The sequence below is a fragment of the Papio anubis genome, chromosome 4 (genome assembly GCF_008728515.1).
Source record: "Papio anubis isolate 15944 chromosome 4, Panubis1.0, whole genome shotgun sequence".
In the NCBI taxonomy this organism is placed as follows: Eukaryota; Metazoa; Chordata; class Mammalia; order Primates; family Cercopithecidae; genus Papio; species Papio anubis.
Window position 1 is genome coordinate 36284873 of NC_044979.1, and position 20538 is coordinate 36305410.

The following is a 20538-nucleotide window of genomic DNA, read 5'->3' on the forward strand; positions in this document are numbered from 1 at the left end:
GTTTCATTACACAGGGCCTCTTTAATTTCTGCCAGCTTGCTGAATATTAGAAAATAACTACTTTGCCTTCTCTGTAGCAGAATTTCAGGTAACTACATTTAATCTTATTGTGGTCTCCCCTTTTTATACCAGTTCAGCTTACTGCTGAAAGAACCTTCAGCTTCAAAGAACACTTCTGCCTTCCTCCCCAACAACCCCCTCAGTTGGAAAGGTGGAGTGGGATGGTGGCTGGGAAATAGGGAGGAAATCAGTCAGTTGCCAGCTGTCAGAGTTGTTTTAGGTGACTTTGTACTTCTTGAATTTAAGATCAACATGAACTATAGACATTTCAGGCTGGGAGTTTAAATAGCAACAAAAAAGCATGGGTTTTGCTAATGCCAGGACTGACTCATCTGGTGAGAATGGTATTGTACTGATAATACAATACAGAGAGAAAGAAAAGACTGTGGTATCTGCTCTCTTTGTGTTGCTGACCTTGAGGAGAGTTATAACTTGTTTGTTGCAGAAGTTGAGCATCTAATGTGCTGATGCACCTGTTCTTATATATTAAGTGGCAAAGCACTTGCAGTTCCCTGTCATTGCTTTGTGGGTGAAATATTTTCTGCAATCTGGTGAACTGTCTTTTTTTTTTCCTAAATAATGTATTCATTTGTATTTCTTGTATTTCTTATTTCTTATTCTATTTCCACATTCTAGTCTCATCATTACGTCTTCAAAGATGTTTGGCTTTTTATTTTCAAGGTAACATGATTATGATTTTTTTTCATATAGAGACCATGAACCAAGCATCTCCTGCTAGAAAGCTGGAAGAGATTCTTCATCTGGCAGAGCTCTGCATAGAAGTCTTACAGCAGAATGAAGAGCATCACGCAGAGGTGATGACCTGTTTTCACTGTAGTATAAAGCTATATGTAAGGCTTCGCCATGGTGGTGGCTACACTGAATAAGTGGCCTGCCCATAGTCTTGAAACATATCTGAATATTTAATGAATAAGCACCAATGATAAGCAGTGTTTCACTGCATCATTGTAAATCCCATTGCACATTCACATATGAAAACATATGTGAATTTTCTAAAAACCTAACTCCTATATATTATAAAACAATTGTGTGTGTGTATGATTTCATGTTTATCCCTGACAACAAACACTGATGGGATCTGTGCCATGAGAACTTAGCTTATCAGTTATTGAAGAAGGGGGGAAGTTAATGACCACAAGAGGACTTACAATGACCCTAAGGCAACTTTCAGAGCTACTCTGCAGGAAGAGATTTTTATTTCCCAAACCAGGGGGTAATTTCCACTGGGCTTTGCTTTTTTTTTTTTTTTTCCTTTTTTTTTTTTTTGTGGTTCTGTATTTGCTGTCTCATTGGTAATAGCAAGACTGCAGCGTCAAAGGAAAGAAATCTCACTCTATTTCTCTCATAATTCCATAAATAGTTTGCCTGCCTTTCATTGAGAGCAGTTAGTTAACATTGAATGCAGTTAGTTAACAGCAAGGGCTACAGAAAAGTCCTGTAATTAATCAACCTGCATTGCCTTCAGTCCGAATGCGTAACTGGTAAGAGTCAAAGATAGAACACAAACCTGTCTTACAGTGCTGCATCACGTGCTTTTCCCCCTATGCCATGATTGCTTTGGTTTAGAAATGTAAGTTAACGTGAAAGGGGAAATTTTGTGATACACTATAAAACAAAAATTTAGTAGAAGACATTCATAATTGTATGGTTGATAACTCTAGGCTTTCATTCTTAATATCAAACTTCTCACTTTTTAAAATTAATTTTTCATCAAACCTGGATTGTTTATAATTTTTTAAAGTTCTAATTACATCTTAACATTCACTAAAGATCTGGAGTGGCTTTTCACCAGGCAAACTGCTTATTCTGAGACTTAAATTCTCACTCTTTCTAATAGCCATGAGTTTATTAACAAAAATGAAAGAGTTTTCTGACTTTGAGTTGGGTGGGGAGAATGTGTAACATTAAATAAATATAATAAATGTCAGTGCCCTGACAATGCTTTTATTCTTGAGGAAGCACATGAAATGAGCAAGAATAAAAAAGACCAAATACATATGAGTTTACAGAATTTTTGTATTTAATGAAGCCTAGTTCTAAAAAATCTAAGAAACCACAGGAACTGCATTTGAAGCCAATTCATAGAAAAGAGTATTCATGAATCCTTACTATAGGTAACTAAGATTTATTGTATCTGGTTATAAATACGATATCTGGTTATAAATATGATCATTCAAAACATCTGCTTTTAGCTCACACTGTGGAATCTAGTTTTTAGCTTACATCTGTCATGTGTGAACTTGTTATGGATATTTTATTTTAAACTGAAGAAACAGCTGCTTCAATAATTTGAAATGAATTCCCAGGAGGTTCTTTTCTAGGCTGGTACCACAGCTATGTTACAATGAAAGTGATTATGCGATAAAATATATGTATGTTTTGTCTTTGTCTTTTGTTAAAAGGCATTATTATCAGAGTATTAGGATTTTTTGAATTAAAAAATCTATTAATAATTGAATATTCAATTGCAGTGTATATTTCAGCAAAGCAGGTATATCTAATATTCTCAAATATTTTACAAAAACTAAAAATTAAATGTTAATTATACTTTGTGCAATCACTAAAATGCTCGTCAAAGTATAATGTATCCAAACACAATTAAAATGTATATATTATTTACCCACAAAATACAGTTGACTTTATTAAATAGAGATAATCATTATTCATAAATATCACTATACTATATACTGAAATATAGGACTATTATGATGACCTTGTTTAAAAATGTTTTGTAACACTATGGCAATTGTTCTACTCTGCAATGCTTCCAAATTCTTGGAAACCCTCAGGGAAGAGAGGTGAGTAAAATGATTTCCACTATTTTATTAGCATAGGATGCCTCTTTTATGTGAATTTAAAATACAATCTACTCTGATTGTAGTTCATTTTAAAGCCAATTAGTCCTTTCTTTGAAATTGCAGAGTCTGTTTTTCTTTGAATGTGCTGATTTTTGTCATACTGTTTTGTGCATGTATCTTATTAATAATTGCATGCATAGTTACTGATGGTCATCTAAGTAAAACATGACTGAAGGGATGTTGATATTTGGTTTGTGTCTTTGGTTGTTTTATGTCCTTAAAAAAAAAAAAAAAGAAAATCTCACATTTTTTCTGAACAATTTTGGGGAGTGAATTCGTCTGATTCCAGACTGACTTCCAGAGTGAATTGGTGGATTGCATTCTGCACTGATACTTATTTTGCTGTATGTTCAAGCTAGAGTTCCTTTGCTCCATGAAAGAGCACCTGGCTCAGCCCCCGTAGTGGAGGTTAATGTATCTGTCTCAAAGAGACCTTCAAGTGGCTCGCATGTCAGCTCCCTTTATTTTCATTCTCCCTCTCTCCACAGTGGCAGTTTACTTTTCAGGGCCAAGAGGTTGTTTCTATCCTTCAGCAATTTCTCAGTTAAGCAGGTTTCATGTCCTTTAGATCTTTGACAGTAACTTCTTAGGCAGTTTTCCCTTCTCTTTGAAGGCCTCTCAACCTCTCTTCTCAGGCTTTTCTGCAAAATTCCTACATTTTCTCCTTAGAAAGATAGTTTAAGTTCCTTTCCAGAAAATCTTTAAGGCTGCCTCCACATTTCAGTGACCAGACCGTCTCTGACCAGATATTTTACGCAAACTGATCTGACCACTCTCCATCCAAAAGCCCCTTGCTTTGACAGTGCTAGGAGGTGTCAGATGCCTGCTGGAAAAGCCATAGTCCCTCACCATTACACCCCCCCACACACTATTATACTGATAAGAAAGCAGACCCAGGAAAGTTGAGCAACTTGCCAGAGGTGCACAGCTAGTGAGTGACTGGGTGAAGACTCAGGACAGACTCCAGACCTGGACATTTTCCAATAAACCACATTGCTTGCAATTTAAGTAGAATGGCAGGAGCGATTGTCCTGCCTTGGTTCTGCTGACAAATTTGAACCTCAGCATTGCAACAGGGATGTAGATGCATGGGGTAGTGATCACAGTGCAAACCTGGTGATGTCCCTTTCCATTCTGTCATTCTCTTCTTTCCTTGTACCCTAGTGTATATCCAAGGACTCTGCCTAAGGGGGATGGATGGAGTGCTGAGAATATCAGTAGAAGGGCTGAGAGGGAGGGACCATGAAAAATATGAGCACAGCTCAAGTCATTACTTGGTTGCTTATTATTACAGCAAAATATTGACTTAAGATCCTTAAAATATTTTAAATACGATGTAATCCCCCATATCCCTTCCACCATAGGCAAGAAGGTTGTTTGGCAGTAGTTTGGTATTTGTAATGCAGACAGCTCTCAGTTCACTGCAAATGGTTGATTCATTTGCTGGGCTGCTTCAACAAGAGCCTGGACAGTGAGAGTTCAGTGTGAACACACATATTTGTGTATATGTGCATTCCCCTAAACATCAGTATCTGAACCAAATTATGCTTCTGTTTGGATTCTAATGTAAAGAGAAAGGGTATTTAATTTTTTTAAATTTATTTTTGTTTGTGTGTATCCTTATTCCTCTCCAACTGGCATGCATGCCTGCCTAAGAAATATATTGAAGTGTTGTTATACAAAAGAATTGACCATGAACAAAATCGATGTCCTGTCTACTAACTAGATTATAATAGTCTCAACAGTTGAAATGACCTCAATTATACATGGTTTATATCTGGATAGTCAGTGAGATAAACCTTTTTTAGGATAGGTTTAAATTTAAAATTATATTAGCCTCTGGACCAACAAATAGCCCTCATCTTGGAAGAGGATGACCAACAAGTAACTTGCATATGGCTCAGGTATAGAAGTAGAATTCCCTTTTCAGCAATGACTCTAAAAACTAATCGCATGAGCATGAATGCTCTACCAAAAATGTTTGTTCATTATTTACTGATTTATAATATATATGAATGAGGATAATACTTTACATTCTCATATGTTTTGGAGCATTTTCAGCTCATCATCTCACTTGGTTATTGCTATATCTATGCTTATCAACCTGATTATCAGTGAATCACAGGAGTTATAAAAAAACTTATGATTAGACAATAGGCGTCACCTGTTCATTCTGTCCGTCCCTTAAGAGAACTTAAATATTTTAAGAATCTGGCCCTCAGAATCATGTCCCTATATATGTGAATATGTGTGTATGTGTGTATCAGGGGCAGGGGATACTATAGACACTGGATTGTCTCTAAAGCCTTTAGGATCATCTACAAGGTACAGAATTGCAAACTAATCTTGTCTTGGGGAGTAAATAGGCACAATATACGTTTCAAAGTCAGACTCAGTGTTTTTGCTCATTTAGGCAGCCATCCTCCTTTTTGTTTTAAATTATAAATTTTTATTATATTTTGAGGGTAAAAGTAATCAAGGCCAGGTGCGGTGGCTCATGCCTATAATTCCAGTACTTTGGGAGGCTGAGGCAGGTGGATCTCCTGAAGTCAGGAGTTCAAGACTAGCCTGGCCAACATGGCACAACCCCATCTCTACTGAAAATACAAAAATTAGCTGGGCATGGTGGTAGGCACCTGTAATTCCAGATACTTGGGAGTCTGAGGCATCAGAATTACTTGAACCTGGGAGGCAGAGGTTGCCGTGAGCCAAGATTGTGCCACTACACTCCAGCCTGGGCGACAGAGCAACACTCTGCCTCAAAACAAACAAACAAAAAAAAAGTTATCAAAAGCCTCAGGCTTTAATAAAAATTAGAAAAGATATAAAGAAGTCAGACCATAAATCAAAAGATATTAACAGTGGTCTGATCAGCTGAGGATGGATGGATGGATGGATGGACGGATGGATGGATGGATCGATGGATGGATGGATGGATGGAGAGAAAGATGGCAATGTGCCATATGTGTCTCTCTTAAGAATACACTATATGTTTAAGAACTTGATCTCTAGACTCCAGCTGACTTAGATTCAATCACTGCTTTGTTATCTACCAACTGTATGACTTTGGTCAAGTTATTTAATCCCTGTTTGCTAACCTATAAAGTAAGGCTATTTGTACCATCTACCTGAAATAATTGTTTGGGGGATTAAGTAAGATGATGTTTATAAAACCTTTAGAACAGTACTTGGCACATAAACACCATTTAATTCATGTCGGACATTATTTTTAAAACACATAAACTCACATAAGATTTATATGAATTTCAACACATATTTGTAATTACTGATTATGGTAGTCAATTATTACATTTGTACAGCAATAAACTTTTGTATTTGTTTGATTGCCACAACAATACTGGGAGAGGTTAGGGCAAGTATTGTTATTGCCAATTTGCAAATAAATAAATGGAAATCCACCCAGTGAACTGATTTGACCGTTATCACTCAAGTATCATCACTGAGTTCAAAAGCTCAGTACTCTGCATCTAGGTTTAGGGTTCATTTTTACCTGCCACCATTGTAAACTACATTTACTGAAAAAACAGGCTTTCCAAGTATTGTCAGCCTGCCACATATTTGTATTGCTTATTTGTATTATTAATCCTGTATAAGTTTATTTATCATTAGAACTTTGGTAGGAAGTTGTTTGTTTGTTTGTTTTAAGACAGTGTCTCATTCTGTCACCCAGGCTGGAGTGCAGTGGCACAATCTTGGCTCACTGCAACCTTCACCTCCCGAGTTCAAGCAATTCTCCTGTCTCAGCCCCCTGAGTAGCTGGGATTACAGGTGTGCACTACCACGCCCAGCTAATTTTTGTATTTTTAGTAGAGACGGGGTTTCCCCCTGTTGGCCAGGCTGGTCTGGAACTCCTGACCTCAGGTAATCCACCCTCCTTGGCCTCCCAAACTGCTGAGATTACAGGTGTGATCCACCGCACCCTGTTGGTAGGAAGTTTTATAAGCTGAAGTACTTAAAATCAAGGTTTGTTTTATATTTCCCTCTTAAGCCAATTAAACATTGCCTTCTGCCTCTACCATCTCATTTACACTAGTTAGTGGCTTAGCATTAGAGCCAAAAGAACTTTAACCCAGATAATCATGATTTCTGTTTAGTACCCTGTAGACAGATGCATTGCTGAGAGAGATTTTCTCCTCCCTTTTGGAGTCCCTGATGCTGTTGAACCTCAGCCACCCCACAGGAAGTAATACCCTAGGGAGGGAATTATACAGCCCCCCCATCTTCCTACCAACCCAGGGAAGGATGGCAAGAAAGAGAAGGGGACAGGTGGTAGACCAGACCCTGTATTCTCAAGGTAACTGCAACTGTTGCTTTCATTTTCAAGGACAGTGATTGCTGAAAGTGTTCTGAAGCCATCATTAGGAGAAGAGGTGTTCATCACAGATTGGGTTATATTCATTAAGAATAGCATCATCAGGAGTACAACTTGAGACATAAATATATACTTCTGCAAAACAATGAAATGTTCCAGTTGATGGCAAAATCTTGCTAACCTGAAACTGTTTTGTAAAAAAAAAAGAAAAAAAAAAGTGTATTCCATTTTATTTCATTGCTCATCCTGGCTTTGTCTTCCAAGTTAACTTTAAGAAGACCTTTAGGAATTTTTTTCAGAGTCCTGAAACAACCTGAACTAACATGACTGTTATTTTCTTAGTTTTAACCTTTTGCAAAGATACTGGTTGTGAACTGGAAGTGAGATTTTGAAAATGTCTCTTTGCAGGGCTGCATTTTTCTGTGCTGCTCTACTCAGAGTTGGGAATCTCAGGTTCTTCTTTTCTTTGTCACCACTATAGCTACAAAAGATAGGCGCAAGATCTGTGTAATAAAATCATTTATACTTTTTTGTGTGTTTTTACATTGTCATATACCCATTTTGTCAAATATTTAACCAAAAAATATTCAAAGGTAATATTTGCAAAAAACAATATGCTCAATTTTTCATGCGTACCATTCCCAACCAGTTTTCACATTCATATATTAGTCACAGCATTGAACCAGGCATTAAAATGTCCCAAACTCTCAAATCTATTATTTATACTACACTGTTCTTCCTTAAGTCAGCCTTTACCATCTGCTTATTAATTACATGGCAATCTTTTTAGTTACTGATTATTATTTTATATCTATTATTTTAAGGCCATATTTACTATAAATGTGAAACATGAAATTTTTATAAACATGGAAAGTTCCTTGGAAAATAGTGTGTCAAAATTTTGCAATCCCCTTTTATGTGATTTGTATCTTCCTGTTATAATCCAATTCATATTTGAAGCCAGGCGCCGTGGCTCATGCCAGTAATCTCAGCACTCTGGGAGGCCAAAGCTGGCAGATCATTTGAGGCCGGGAGTTGGAGACCAGCCTGGCCAACATAGCGCAACCCCATTTCTCCTAAAAATACAAAAACACTAGCCAGGCGTGGTGGCATACATCTGTGGTCCCAGCTACTTGGGAGGCTGAGCCATGAGAATCACTTTAACCTGGGAGGCAGAGGTTGCAGTGAGCCGAGATCAACCACTGCACTCCAGCCTAAGCGACAGAGTAAGGCCCTGTCTCAAAAAAATAAATGAAATGGTAACTGGCTGCTGAATGGAGAATGGATGTGAGCAAATACTTTTCATAAAGAGCAATTTGCAATGTGTGAAGGCTCTAAAATACATACCCATTAATCCAGTAATTATTAGAAGTTTATCCTAAGGAAATAATCAGTACTATATTCAAAGATATTTATGTAAAAATATTTACTACACTATCATTGAGAATACCAAAAAATTGAAAACAGCCATTTTAATAGGGTAATAGGTAAACAAATAACGGCATATCCTTATAGCAGAAGATTATGCTATTATATTAAAAGTGAAATCACAGAAAAACATTATAAAGTGTGATACCAAATATTTCAATGTTTCTATTCACAGAAAAAAAAATATTGAAAGTAAATACACCAAAAAATTCAGAATAGATATGTTTAAATTATGAGATAGAAATAATTTTTCTTTTTTGTTTTATATATGTTCTAAATGTTGTAAACTAATCATGTATTTCTTTTATAAAGGAATAAATGTCCTTGTACATTTTAATTCTATTTTCTGTTTCATTCATCAGTGCCAAATGTATGATTTTAATTTGTACCTATAAAATTTTCCTCAGGCTAAAAAATATTATATTTTGTGTATCATACCTGTTTGTGAAACTAAGACATGGTATAAAATATTTTCAACTGGCACAGTACTTGTGCATGTTTCTAAAAAGTAATGTATTTCTCTATGTTTTTATCCTTTTGTAGGCATTTGCCTGGTGGCCTGATTTATTGGCTGAACATGCAGAGAAATTTTGGGCTTTATTTACAGTAGATATGGACACTGCACTAGAGGCTCAACCACAAGACTCCTGGGATAGTTTTCCTCTTTTCCAACTGCTTAATAATTTCCTCCGAAATGACAGTGAGCATTTGCGTTTTCTTGAGTATGTGAAATGGGGAGGGGTGGGAGAATGTTGAATGTGAATGTATTTTTACTGTGCCCTAGCACCAGCCTGACAAGAGTTCGCATGGGTAACATTCAGGTTTGCTCAGCCTGCCCGACTATGTTAGGCCAGAGACTAAGGGAGCCCGGGGACACTCCCACACTCCACTGGGCTCTGAAGGTACTCTCATTCCCATCCTCCTGCCTTCATTGAGGTCTGGTAACCTAGGCATCCTTCTTTATGAACCTTATTGTACTTTATGAATCTGAAAATCTTTAAAGGCTGACATTTCAAAAGTACTTGAGAACATGTACATCTCTGAAAGACACCTTAATTCATTATTGTAAAAATCATGTTATGTTAAGGCTCCTACTTAAATCCATTGTGGTAATATTGCTGGCCTGAGGGTCGGTTCATTTCTACAGATGATAGGCAGATATTGCTATGTGGTATGACTTGCTCATTCAACATTTAGAAATTAAGGAGAATGTAAAATCTCTCTATTGAGACTTTTATTCTCAATTTAATAATAACTTTTACATTTATTCTGGTAGATGGTCTTCTAGCAAACAATACAAACTTTGTTTTTTATCAAGATTTTAACATACAGATTCCTAGGCCTTTCGTTGTAATGCTTTTTTAAGTTTCACTTAGTCTCAAGTTTGGTTACCACTGACAACCTTTGTTTCAACACTTGAAGTGACCATGGGGGTCACTAATTCCCTACTGAATAAAATTATTGTCATGATGCACCAAGGTGAACTCTGCCTCCTCCTAACCTCTGATTCTGACCCATTCTCTTTGATCAATGCAACAGTTGTCTTCTATCATGTATTTTCTTCTGCCACTCTTTATTCCCATATAAAACAACTCTGTCTTACAATAGGGTTTTCATGCCCATTGCCATTCTCATCACCGTACCCTGAATAGACCTCACTCCATTTCTCAGTGTTGTTCTGGAGTGTGGTGCTCAGAAGAACACAGTGCTCACCATGTGACCTGAATAACCAGACCCAAATGAGAGGTGCCTTGCTTCCTTCTTCCCTGTCTTCCTGCAGCCCATGTCTGCTCTGACTCTCCAAGGAACTTCTTCATGCTGTTAATACATTTAGAACTTGTTTAAAACTATACTTTATTTAGAACATTTTATATGTTAAAACTGCATGTGCTTTTGCTGCTCTCTTCCCAGAAGGCCACTGCTATATCTTTCTGGTTGTAAACCTAAATTCATGTTTTTATAGTTGTGTTTGTTTAAAGAAAAAATCTTTATTGGTTTTGTTCATGGCTCTAGTCCAGTCTTTCTTAACTTCCTTTGGTTGTTCACCCCTTTGAGTCTGTGATAAAACTGGGGGGGGCGGGGGAAATCACATAGATATGAAATTGTTTGTAATATTGTACTTTCCATGGACATCCTAAATTTAGGACACCAGGTTAAAAACTTCTGTTCTAGTAAGAGAGGCATCATGTTAGAATAATTAGCAACATGAGCTTTGGTGCCAGACAGATTCACGTCTCTCTGTCACTTACCACTTGACCTTTGACAATAGCTTAACCTCTCCAAACTCTAGGTGCTGTATCTATAAAAGAAGGAAAATAATAGCACCAACAGTGTCTTTGTCAATGAGCATTAAATAAGATGATAACTCATATATAATAGATGATAAATAAATATTGTAGATTTTGTTAGTCTTATTCATTCTCCTATCCAATTTCGTTTCATTTCCAAAGATGCTATTATAAGCTTACAATTCCTACCTTAGATTCAACCATAAGGCCTGCTCTCAGTGGTTGCTAATAAACCCACATGCAATTATCCATATGTGAATCATTCATTCTGCAAATTATCCTAAGCCAGGTGTTTTGTTTTGTTTTGTTTTGTTTGAGACAGAGCTTGCTCCATCAGGAGCAAGGCTGGAGTGCAGTGGCACAATCTTGGCTCACTGCAACTTCCGCCTCCCAGGTTCAAGTGATTCTCATGCTTCATCTTCTCAAGTAACTGGGATTACAGGCATGCAACACCATGCCCAGCTAATTTTTGTATTTTTAGTCAAGACAGGGTTCCACCATGTTGGCCAGGCTGGTCCCAAAACCCTGACCTCAAGTGATCCACCTGTCTCAGCCTCCCAAAGTGCTGGGATTACAGGTGTGAGCCACCACACCTGGCCCTCAGTCAGTTTTTAAGTTCCAACTTGGTTCCCTCCTGCCACCTAGCCAATGTAGAATGACTGTCTTCCTTTCCCAATCTTATATCATCATTCATTTTCTGCTATGAAATTACAGTCAGGTTTTTAATATTATCTTAAGACAAATGTATAACAATAAACCTGCTACCAAAAATAAGTGTATATATATAAGGCATTAAGTTCCCTAAATGATAATAAGTAAGTAGGATGTTTTTCTTTTGTTTTGTTTTTTGTTTTTGAGACGGGAGTTTCTTGGGTTTTGTTTGTTTGTTTGTTTGTTTGTTTGTTTGTTTGTTTTTGAGACAGAGTCTCGCTCTGTCTTCCAGGCTGCAGTGCAGTGGTGTGATCTCAGCTCACTGTAAGCTCGCCCTGCCGGGTTCATGCCATTCTCCTGTCTCAGCCTCCCAAGTAGTTGGGACCACAGGCGCCCGCCACTACGCCCGGCTAATTTTTTTTGCATTTTTAGTAGAGACGGGGTTTCACTGTGCTAGCCAGGATGGTCTTGTTCTCCTGACCTCGTGATCTACCCACCTCGGCCTCCCAAAGTGCTGGGATTATAGGCATGAGCCATCGCGCCTGGCCATATGTAAGATATTCTTTAACACTGTTTTCTCCATTTGAATGAAAACTCAAGAATCAAACATACTTAGATGTATGTTGGGGATTATTTAAAAATGAGGCATTTATTAATGTTCACCATCAAGCAGTTAGTTAAGATGATGAATATTTTAGCATATTCAAAATATTGTAATCTATTTTGTAGAGAAAACAAAATATGTTGTGGATTTCTTGCAAGTTCTGTTGGAGAACTTCTACTACAATGAATTAATATTTTTTGATGATATTCCATTCATCTAGAATGAATGGAATTACTTACCTACAATGAATTACTTATCCACAATGAATGGAATATCATTAATTTTAATGAATTAATATTTTTTCATATTTATTTTTAAGAAGAGTTTTTTCAATGCAAGTGTAAATTTGTGGGGTAATAAATTAAAACTACATAATCTTCATAATTATAACTATGAAAATGTAATTTTCAATCATATTTACAAATATTTAATTCACATATAAATATGTTTTGTATTTCTCTCCTGATTTAACCATTTCTATACATTGACTACATATCATCTTGTGCTATTTTGTTGTACGGTACTTAGTCAAAATAGAGAAGCATTTAGTACTGATCTCTTTTGAGCACTGTCAATTTTGAGGGTAAGTCTAGGTCTTGGCTTTTATTTTGTCATGATTTGCAGATTTTAGAAAACCTGAATTATTTCTGAGAAAAACAGCTCTTCCATGTAGAGAGGTAAACCGAAAAGTTCCCCAGTGTCATACTTTCCTTTTGGTACTGGGAGTATGGTGTTATCTGGGGAACTGAAATAAAATGCAATGACTTTTATGCCATACTCACAAGTTTCCATCCAAAATCAAGACCACTGAGTAGTTGATAAAACATAATTCTTCTAACTATTAATATCACCCTTGGTGATACGGAAGACCATTGTTAATAATTGTGTGTTTGTTTTATTACATTCCTTAGATACTGAGTGATTTACTGAATTCAATCCAAATGTTTAATGTCAACCTGCAGCTGCCCCCAAATTGTCCTTTTGGAAAACTATGGGAAAATGTTGAACTTCTATCCTTTTAGTACCCCTTGAAAGAAAAAATCTTACAATGAGGCCACAGCATTACAGTTTTTACCATGTTGACCCAATTAGAGTTATTGTCTAAGTTCCAAATAATTACAATTTTAACTAGCCAGAGGTAATAGGACAGAGAGCTCTGAATGTCCAATATTAGGAAGGGAGTTAATTTGTTGAAAAACAGTGCTTGCTTACATAGGCATAAGTCTGTGTGTGTGTGCATTATACAAAACAGGCTATTAATTATATTTAGATTTTTAAACAGTTTGTGATTTATTATTAATAATGTTGAATATTTATGTTTGCTTTCCCAAAATTTAAAATTGCTAAGACCTCTCAAACTAATGGACATATTAGTTAGAATTCGTACTTTATTAGTGGTTTGAAAACTTTATAGCTGAGTTGGGCATGGTTCATGAATAATTCAGATATCCCAATTGGTTACTTATCTTCCTTATATTAAAATTTTTATGCTTTGATGTTTAAAAATAGCTTTTTATCTTTTGGAGTATGGAAGGGATCTTAAACAAAACTCTTCATTTTCTAGCTGAGAAAACCTAATGCCTAGAGGCAGGAACTCGGGCGGGGGCTTGACAGTAGGGAGTTAAGGACAGAGATGAGTCAGAGCCTGAGTACTGTGTCTCCGGTTCAGTCTCATTTCACTGTAACAAAAGCAGATTCTGTGGGCATTGATAAAATACCTTTTTAAGGAAGACAAAAGAGTCCTTGAACTTTTATTTTTTAATGAGAAAATATTTATACGGGCATTGTGTTGTAGGGGGCAGAGGAAAGGAGTTGGTTAAAGAGTACAGAAAGGATGAGATAAAGGTATGTGTGGTCTTAGCATGTATGTTAGGAATCATCTGTGACAAGACTGCTAGGGACTGAACTAATTAGGGAAGGTTCAACACAGCAAATTCGGTTTCTATTTTAAGGAGAAAAAAAAAAATCTATCTGGGGTGTGTGCCTTTCCTTACAGTTAGCCGTGATTAGGGAAAGTCATAGCTTGGAGAACCCTTGGAGATGAAATGTGGAGAACCCTTGGAGCTGAAATGTGGTTTTCCTCAAGGGAAGAGCACCAGCTGCACCACAATTTTAGCAACTGTCCCCAATCTCCCACCCCTCACAGACTCACTCACTGATTCCCAGAGCAAGACTGATGGTGAAAACAAAGCCTCCATTTCTGGCCAAAAAAGACCGAGCTCTCACTTCGCCCTCTACCCTGCCTTCATCTACCCCAATCTACTCCCCTACTAAAGAGGTAATTTAATGGGCTATCAGTTTAAATGGTATCTAAGGAAACAATTCTGAAGGAGAGCTGTATTAAAATTGAGGGAAGATAAATGTTTTCATAATGAAGTAATTAGCACGATGGTTCAATGATACTGGGTGACTATAAAGCTAGTACAAATAGATTCTACCCTTGCACGCTATTTCCACAGTTGTTCTGTCAATAATAGATAAGGCAAGTGACCGCGTCTAACAAATGGAAGCCATCTGCAAATGGCACAAATCATTTCTTTCAGCACTACTGAAAGGCAAACCCTTGGAGCTAGTCACCTTTTAATCTGTGGATATGCTAGCAAGTGGCAAATGACCATTCTATTGGGAACTGGTTCCCAACTGAAAAATACCACGGTGCTGCTTCTTTAATTAACAGCCTTTTCACATTACTAGCACATTAAAGCCATCCCAAAGAACACCCGTGCTTATATAATCAATGTCACAGCGTCTCTGCCTAAACGAATAATAAATGTTCTTGCTCTATACTAAGTGAAAACCTATTCTCCAAGACTTTCACCTTCATAAAGATGGGCTCATAAAAATCGAAAAAGGAAAAATTGGAATGTGGTCTCATGAGGATAAAAAGGCTAGTGTTAATAATTAACAAGGAGAGTGAAGTGGAGTCAAATTAGCCATAATAGAGCCCAGAGTGACTGGCAAAGTCACCTCTCATTATCAAAAACCTCATTAAGAAATGAAGAGGTGGAAATCCCGCTGGGTTATTCTCACACTTAGGCTGTATCAGAGATTATTTTTCAGATTTCTTTCAAATGAAGGACTGTTAGGTCACCATATTGTATATTAGGTTAATCTTCAAGCTTTGAAATATGGAAGGCTGACACCTGCGTGTTATTCTATTTCAAGTGCTTAAATGAGCTGTGCATCTGAAATTCACGAATTGGTGTTTATAGATATATCTGGATATACATATACCAGGGACAATGCAGAAAGGGTATAACATCTAGATTACAGCAAAGCTGTGTGTGCCAGCTTAGTTTTATAAGTATGCACTTTACAAATGATGAAATAAGGGCCAAAATGTGAGAATATATTTAACTCTAATCCCCAGAGTTGACTGAATTCAAAATGGTGTGTCAGAATTTGTTTTACTGACCAGTATGGTAAAGGAAATATAAAAGCAAGAAGTCACTACCTTTTTCCCCTCAGTTGAATTCCACAGTACTGTTCTAATTTCTTTTTTTGTTTTTGTTTTGTTTTGTTTTGTTTTTTGAGACAGAATTTCGCTCTTATTGCCCAGGCTGGAGTGCAATGGCGTGCTCTTGGCTCACTGCAACCTCCGCCTCCCAGATTCAAGTGATTCTCCTGCCTCAGCATCCCAAGTAGCTGGGATTACAGGCATGTGCCACCACACCTGGCTAATTTTTATATTTTTAGTAGAGGTGGGGTTTCTCCATGTAGGTCTGGCAGGTCTGGAACTCCTAACCTCAGGTGATCTGCCCGCCTTGGCCTCCCAAAGTGCTGGCATTACAGGCGTGAGCCACCACGCCCGACCTGTTCTAGTGTCTTTACTACTTGTAGACTTTTTAAAAATTTAAATCTGCTTTTTATATTTTCAGAGGGTTTAGTGGTTTAAAGATAATAACCTACTCTAAAATGCCAATGTGTTTTTTGTAACAGATTAACCAGAACACCTGTAACTTCTGAAAACCGTGGACATCAGGAAACCCACCCTTGAGAGAGTTATTGATCATGATATAGCTGTACTCAATCATTCCCATTGATGGGGCAAGTATTGTGGGACATTAACTCAAAGATTAGAAGGCTGTGCATAGCTTGAGTAAAATTACAGACTTTTCTATTTGCCTTTAATATTACATAATCTCATTTAAAAAAAAACAAAACAGCATGAGGACTGCTGGACCATAAGACTTCTTTGTTTATCTTTGCCTTATTAGCTTTGGTTAGGATTTATATTGACTTTTCTGAATTAATCTCACACGAAACAAGTGCTTAATGCCTGCAGTTTACAAATCCTAGGCCCCTTGCAAATACATGGATAAATAAGAAATGATTCCTCCCCTTGAAAAGCATAAAATCTAGTGGAGGATATGCACACATATACACAGATAACTTGATGCAGTAGATTGTAGAAGTATAACTTAAATTATGTGTACCATCCTATGAAATTTTTTCATTATAGTTTTAAACTTGGATTTGTTGCCCAAAAAGTAAGAAACGTTTAACAGCTGTGTTCTATCACTTCTTGTCACTTTCTCTCCCTAGATAGATGTATATGTGTATGAATATATATTAGCAAGTGCCACCAGGGAAAAGGAAGAGCTGGGTATGGTTTTAGGGGTTATTATGCTAGTTAATGTATACATTAATATTACCAAACTATAAAATTACTTATCAACTTTTTAATTAAAAGGACAATAGAATCCAATGTGTTTCCTAGTCTACTTAAATCGGATGCTCTTGGAGTTTCCGTTAGGAGGTAGATTATTATTGATATTTATTCAATAATCAGACATTTATTGAGTGACTACTTAATGTGCCAGATTCTTAGCTGGGTGCTATTCCTAGATCTCAGGGAGGGATAAGGCGGTTGGGGGTGGGTTGGGGGGAGTGAGAGAGAGAAAGTAGGTGAGTGTTTTCCTTTTACATAATGCTGTTCTAGACTGCAGTTCTCCTGGCTTTTCTCCTGAAGCCCATATTCATATTTCCTGTTTCTGTGATGGGAGTCTTCATTATATGCATTTGTCAACATGAAGAGTGACTTATTAATTTTCTTAGTCCACTGTGCTTGCTTTGCTTAGAGTTGATACAATTTGTAGTCTCTTAAATAATTGTTTTATGGCAAAGTCTGTTGATTTTATTGTGGTTGGTATTGTCTGTTTGTTTTGCTGGTCATGAATTACCTATTTCCTTCTGAAATGCCTAATTTGAAGTTTAAGGAGAAAAATCATTCTTTCTGGTAATCCACTAAAGCTGGCTAATTGGAAGAGGATGAGCACTATAAAATTAGATTATATGGGTTCAAGAGTCAGCAGCATATTTTTACCCTAAAAACAATATATGAATTCTTTTATTTGCTTAATCTTTATTTTACCCAGTGATTACTGTCTCAGTAATTGTTATTAATTGGATCATAGTTTAAATTTAAATTCTCTGTTGAAATCTTACTACTAAAAGCCTATGACAAGTACTTTTATAAATGTAAGACTTTTTAGTATGAAAATAATCAACACTAATTTATTATCGGGGATTTTCAAAATAATTGGGCATATTACATCCTGGGTTTAGCTTATATTTAAGCCATTTGTTTTCTTTTTGCCATTTCTAATTGTACCATAGGGCTCGATGTCATTGATGCCTCATTATTTTCTAACAAGGTGATATTTGGAAACATGGAATCTTTTGGGGAAAAAAGTTTTTTTGTTTTTTTTTTTTTTTTTTTTTTGAGACGGAGTCTGGCTCTCTTGCCTAGGCTGGAGTGCAGTGGCCGGATCTCAGCTCACTGCAAGCTCTGCCTCCTGGGTTCATGCCATTCTCCTGCCTCAGCCTCCCGAGTAGCTGGGACTACAGGCGCCCGCCACCTCGCCCAGCTAGTTTTTTGTATTTTTTAGTAGAGACGGGGTTTCACTGTGTTAGCCAGGATGGTCTCGATCTCCTGACCTTGTGATCCGCCCGTCTCGGCCTCCCAAAGTGCTGGGATTACAGGCTTGAGCCACCGCGCCCGGCAAAAAGTTATTTTTTTATCTGAAAAGTAGGTGCTGCTTTTCCCCTTAGATGGTAATCACTTTTTGAGACTCATTCTGAGCAGCTCTTTTCACCCCCACATACTTGGGTATGGTGTCAGAAGTGCTCTCGGATGAGGCCACATTAAGAACTTGCCTCTTCCAATGAACTGTTGTAATGGGTGCTTTGTAAAGGCTTGATTTGGACAGGTGACAGCCCCAAATCATAACCTATCCTTATTAAACCATATGGAGAAGATAGAAGCACTTACTATGATGCCTCGGGCTACATATTAAGAGGGGCTTTTGACAGTGTCTGATAGGAATGGAATGCAAGCTGCCATATGGACAACTAAGGAAGGAGCATACATTTACATAGACAAGTGTAGTGTAGTGTGTGTTTCTGTAGCTTGTCTTTGGAAACCAAATATTCTCTTTCCTTTCTTTCCCCCTCTTTGTGTATTTCTCTTTATTTCTCCTTTCTTCCCTCCCCCACCCCTCCTCTCCCTCTCCCCCTCCCCTCTATCATTTTCTCTTTGTCTGTCTCCCCCATTTCTCCCCCACTCCCTCCTTCCCCTTTCTGTCTAATTATCAAAGAAATAATACTGCCAATTTTCTAAAACTTTCAAATGTGGGTTTATAATTTGATTTTTTTTTCAAATAAAAAAGAACTTTTTGCTGAATTCTGAGCAAACTTTTGGCTAGAATTTAAGATTTTTTTGTAGTTCATAGGAAATATAGGTAATCTTCATTTTCTTTAAATCCTGCAGGATATTTGCTATCAAGATTCATAACTGACCAGAGAAAATCCTTTCTTTGCCACATTCATTAAAATAAGGAACATGAAATAACCAACTTTCATATTCATTAGAATTTTTAGCAGTCTGATCTTGTACATATGGGTTAAAAATAGAACTTGTGGCCGGGCACGGTGGCTCAAGCCTGTAATCCCAGCACTTTGGGAGGCCGAGACGGGTGGATCACGAGGTCAGGAGATCGAGACCATCCTGGCTAACACGGTGAAACCCTGTCTCTACTAAAAAAAAAATACAAAAAACTAGCCGGGCGAGGTGGCGGGTCCCTGTAGTCCCAGCTACTCGGGAGGCTGAGGCAGGAGAATGGCATAAACCCGGGAGGCGGAGCTTGCAGTGAACTGAGATCCGGCCACTGCACGCCAGCCTGGGCAACAGAGCGAGACTCCGTCTCAAAATAAAAAAAAAAAAATATATATATATATAAGTTATAACCATCTTATCTAATGCTATATATTTTAAACAAAGTATGAGGGGTATATACAGGCCTCAATAGGTTTTATAGGTGTCATTTAATACAATCTTCTGAATAATAATGTAGTAATCTTAGTATTCAAGTATTCATTCATCCAACAAACATTTGATTACTTGCTCTGAGCCAGGGACTTTTCTGGAACTTAGAATACAGATATAGTTTCTGCCTTGAGAACCTTAAATCCTTGTAGGCAGCGAGAAATATGTCAGCGAGAAATATGTCAGCAAGAGAAGATCACTTTTATAACAAAAACCACAGTGGAAACCTGTCCAGGGTAGAGAGTAAACAAGAGAAGCCAGTAATTGGGCAAGGGGACAGCAGAATGAAGCATTTCTAGAAAAGATTTGAGGAGCAAGTGTATATTGAATCATGAAAATCATTATGACTGTACCGCGGGAAATGAAAGGTAAGGCAACAGAAATGAGCTGGAGAAGTAACTTGAAGACAGATCTTGGAAAGCTTTCCATACCATGCTCAGGCTTTTGAAGCTTGTCATAATGATCCACTAAAAGATTATAATCTTTAGAGGTGACATTCTTAGTTTTATATTTCAGCAAGCCCCTCTGCTTATGATTTTGAGAAGATGGATTGGCAGAGGAAATATTAGGATCCTAAAGACCAGTTAGGTTATTATTGCATTAATCAAGACAGGAGATGAGAGGGCTGCACTAGTGCAACAGCAGTAGTGATGAAGAGAGCATGGTAACTTACTGAAAGATACTAAGAATATAAAATACACCAGTCTTGATGACTAATTGGTTGTCAGAGTGAGGAATGGTAGTTTTATAGAGGTTAACATGGAGTTTTTATATCAAATCCTGGTTCTATTAATGACTAAATGATCTCAGACAAGTATCCTAAACTCTCTATGCCTCAGTTACCTTATTGATAAGTTTAAAAAAATAGTTCCAGCCGGGTGCGGTAGCTCACACCTGTAATCCCAGCACTCTGGGAAGCCAAAGCAGGTGGATCACATGAGGTCAGAAGTTCGAGACCAGCCTGACGA

At 37.3% G+C, this 20538-nt stretch overlaps 1 protein-coding gene across 16 annotated transcripts in view; it reads left to right on the forward strand.

The window, feature by feature from the left end:
* CADPS2 (calcium dependent secretion activator 2) overlaps positions 1-20538 on the forward strand; it is a 439469-nt gene that overhangs the window by 341298 nt on the left and 77633 nt on the right. For 9 of the 16 annotated variants that reach the window (XM_031665933.1, XM_031665918.1, XM_031665925.1 and 6 more), the window contains 3 exons: positions 772-875; positions 2871-2879; positions 9244-9400. In XM_031665933.1, the coding sequence (XP_031521793.1) occupies positions 772-875; positions 2871-2879; positions 9244-9400 (270 nt within the window). The remainder of the gene's footprint in view (positions 1-771; positions 876-2870; positions 2880-9243; positions 9401-20538) is intronic. The other 7 variants (XM_031665920.1, XM_031665927.1, XM_031665929.1 and 4 more) reach the window with 1 other exon arrangement.